Here is a 3,178-nt window from a genome sequence, read left to right as displayed (position 1 = left end):
CCGTTTCCTAAATATGCATACAAATCCTGTCTGATCACGCCATAGAAAAACCTTTGCTCACATTTTATTCCTGTTACCGTTAACAGCCAATATGAAAGAAGAGGGTAAAGCACAATCTACGTTTTCCTCGTGCACTACCAACACTACCTGGATATATTTTCAGTCTCACAGGTAGAGCTGAAATTGAACATGAGTGCTTTGAAGAGCCTCATTGGCCACTACTTTGGCCACTGATGCTTGTCCTAGGCAGATTATGTGTAACAATTCATTTTTGTTCTCCATTTCCATGATGAAACACTGGCAGTTAGAGAACAATATGCAACTAGTAAATGGACCCTAGTGGCATTCAACTATCTTGAAATCTTATTTGTTGGTTGTAACTACTTGCTTGCTACAGCAAGAGTACAACAGTGCTGTAAAGCTTGGTGTAAAAGACACCCTCAAAGTAAAATGCCCAATACTACACAGATTTGAAAAGGACAAGAAGCATAGCCAAGTCATTTCATCAGGGATTCGTGTATATGGAAGCTGATGAATATGCCGTCTTGCCTAGCTTTATTCTGTAAACAACTTTTACCTTGGTGAATAAAGTCAACACTGGCTTATTTATGCTGTCTGAACAGAGTTGTCTCCCCAGCTGACTAGACGAATGTCTTGCTAGTTGCAGTGTTTTGCTCAGAAAACAAAGCACCATCATCCTGTTAAGGTCAAAAATAGAACATTTAGTTGTTTTGTGGAAAGTTATAGCTCATGAAATTTAATGTTAAGATAAATGTGATACTTCAGTTGCAGTTCTAAAATACACAAACCATTTCCCCAAGACTTTTATGTTCACAGTATGAACATATTAATTAGAAAAATAGTTTACCATGCACCAAGCCAGAAACATTGCATAGCTGAAAAAGTGTAGTTCCAGTTTAAAAAAAAAACAACTGTTTTCTTGCTAAAATGCCTCTTTTAAATTCCCTAACACAAATGCTGACAGAAATGCCCTATAGTGTTTCAACTGCACAGATGCCAGTATGAATTACACGATACTAACAAAAGGCAAAATGCTGTGCTTTGAACCTCAGTAATCTTGCTGCAGCGCCTGACATATTCTACATATTCTAATTACACAAAATTATTCCATAAAAAAACTAATTTCTATCTGATCAGAATACTAATATAATCCTTTCTGCAGTGAATAAAAAGCTGCAGCCAAGACCATTTAACTTGGTATTAAAAACATGCACATTGCCCTGAGTCCCTTCTGCACCAACAAATTAAATGTATGAGAGATGTCGATGGGTTTGTGATTTCTTTGGAAGACTGTGAGTAAATTTAGTTTAGTTGAAGGGTGCCACATTGAGGTCTTGAAGTCACCTATCTATAGTAACACTAATAACAATAGTGCTTCCTCCAAACTTGTGTCTTAATGGGACTTTTACAAGGCATTTTAGGACTGAAAGGCAAAAACCAGAAGCAAAAGGGAGTCTGCACAGAGACTATCAGCAACAACACTTCACATCAGAATTTACACCAGAAAAATCAAATTACTTTTACATAATGCCAAACTGCTTCTGTTCAGTTTCAAGCACAACTTACCTGTAGTTCTAACCACACCTAACCACAAACACACAATGTAACAGCACAAGTTAAAACAACTTAAGCGTGAACAAGACGAGGGTGCAAATGATAAGCTTGTTTTAGGATGTTCAGTAAAGACAAGCATAGTGCATTCACTGAATCTCTCAGTACTAATATTACCTAGTTCTTTTTTAAGGGAGACAGTTTAGCCAGCATAACTGCTAAGGAGTGCAGCGGACTTTAAACTTAAGGCTACTTAACTGCCATGTTTCTAAGCAACTATAACAACAAAAATCAAGCGGATGGCATGACACTGTTTCACTGGCCTTACTGAACTATCAGAGAGCTTTTTTTTCCTTTTTCCCAGAAGATGCTGGTAACGGCTACTTGCCATGTTTCCAGAAGTTTCAACAGAGCAAATATAAAGAAAAGGTGTTTTAAAACCCTTTGAAAATTATAGCCTGAACTGTCAAATTTCAGATGCTAGGGAAGAATTGTATTTTTTTTTCTTTGCTGTGTAAAAATAAAAGTTATCTAAAATAGTGTTTCCTGCAAAAAATGGGCTTTGGATTTACTGTTTAGTTTGGGACAAAAATGCTTCTCCATCTGTACATGTCAGGCTTGATAGCAATAAGTCAGCTGGAAGGAGAGAGCGGTATGTTTGCTGTAACTGCAAAGTTACAGGTGACAGGCACAGCACACACTGCAACTGGTCATAGTCCTTGGCAGCTACTGCATTTGTTTTACTTAGCCAGATGGAAAACTAATTGTCTGGTATTTTACATAACAAACACAAAAATAAGCTTGAAACCTTTTGGAGAAATGCAAAACTGGATGACAATAAATAGCTTCAGTCATACTTAGAAATTTTTACATCCACAGTAAACAGGTGCCCAGAATGGATGTTGTTTTGGCATAAAAAGTAGCAGCATATCGGCCTTCTCACATGCAGAATAAAAATTCCAAAACAAATAGTTTGCACTCTGGCAAGTTTTTAAATGAATGCTTTTGTTGCCAGCCTAGCAAGCCAAATTTTGTGCCTTCAAAACAAGGAAAATGCTCCCAAATTGTTCTGTGAACAGTAGAATGAATAAAACCTACATTTTCATGTATCTTATTCTCCACATTTACACATATGCGTATGCAATGGCTCCAGTTCACCCCTTTATACCCTTTTGATCCCTTCATGCTCTGGTATATTTGAGTCCAGTGGACAACTCCCAACATAACATCAATTGAAGAGGAATGAATAACACAATGTTAGTAACTAAGCTTCAAGATCTCACAAAACGAATAAGCTAGCACAGTGTCCTACTTCCTTACCAATTTTAAATAATTATATGCAGCACTATCTTTAGAATTCAGGGGCAAATCTTCATTGAGCAGTACTAGTACTGAAGCAAAGTCTGCTGTTTTCAGAGTTAGCACAAGACTGGTGTCCTGGTTTACTGGGACAGAATTTTAGGGTCAGTTTTCTGTTGACGAAAACTGTGATTTTCTAAGGACTACAACACATTATTTAATGGGAATGAAGTTGGTATGACATTTTTAGTTTGTGGCCAATCCTGGTATGCAGACTGCCATAGGGATCAAGGTCTTCAGCAGTCTT

At 37.3% G+C, this 3,178-nt stretch overlaps 1 protein-coding gene across 1 annotated transcript in view; it reads right to left on the bottom strand.

The window, feature by feature from the left end:
• The window catches only part of LOC104540939 (chromosome unknown open reading frame, human C5orf63), a 4,139-nt gene extending 3,442 nt beyond the window's left edge, over positions 1 to 697 (bottom strand). Inside the window, exon 1 of the mRNA XM_010184861.1 lies at positions 578 to 697. Within this exon, the coding sequence (XP_010183163.1) occupies positions 578 to 697 (120 nt within the window). The remainder of the gene's footprint in view (positions 1 to 577) is intronic.
• Positions 698 to 3,178: the final 2,481 nt, after the last annotated feature.

The sequence above is a fragment of the Mesitornis unicolor genome, unplaced genomic scaffold, assembly GCF_000695765.1.
Source record: "Mesitornis unicolor isolate BGI_N332 unplaced genomic scaffold, ASM69576v1 scaffold39005, whole genome shotgun sequence".
In the NCBI taxonomy this organism is placed as follows: Eukaryota; Metazoa; Chordata; class Aves; order Mesitornithiformes; family Mesitornithidae; genus Mesitornis; species Mesitornis unicolor.
This window is presented reverse-complemented; position numbering and strand designations above follow the sequence as displayed.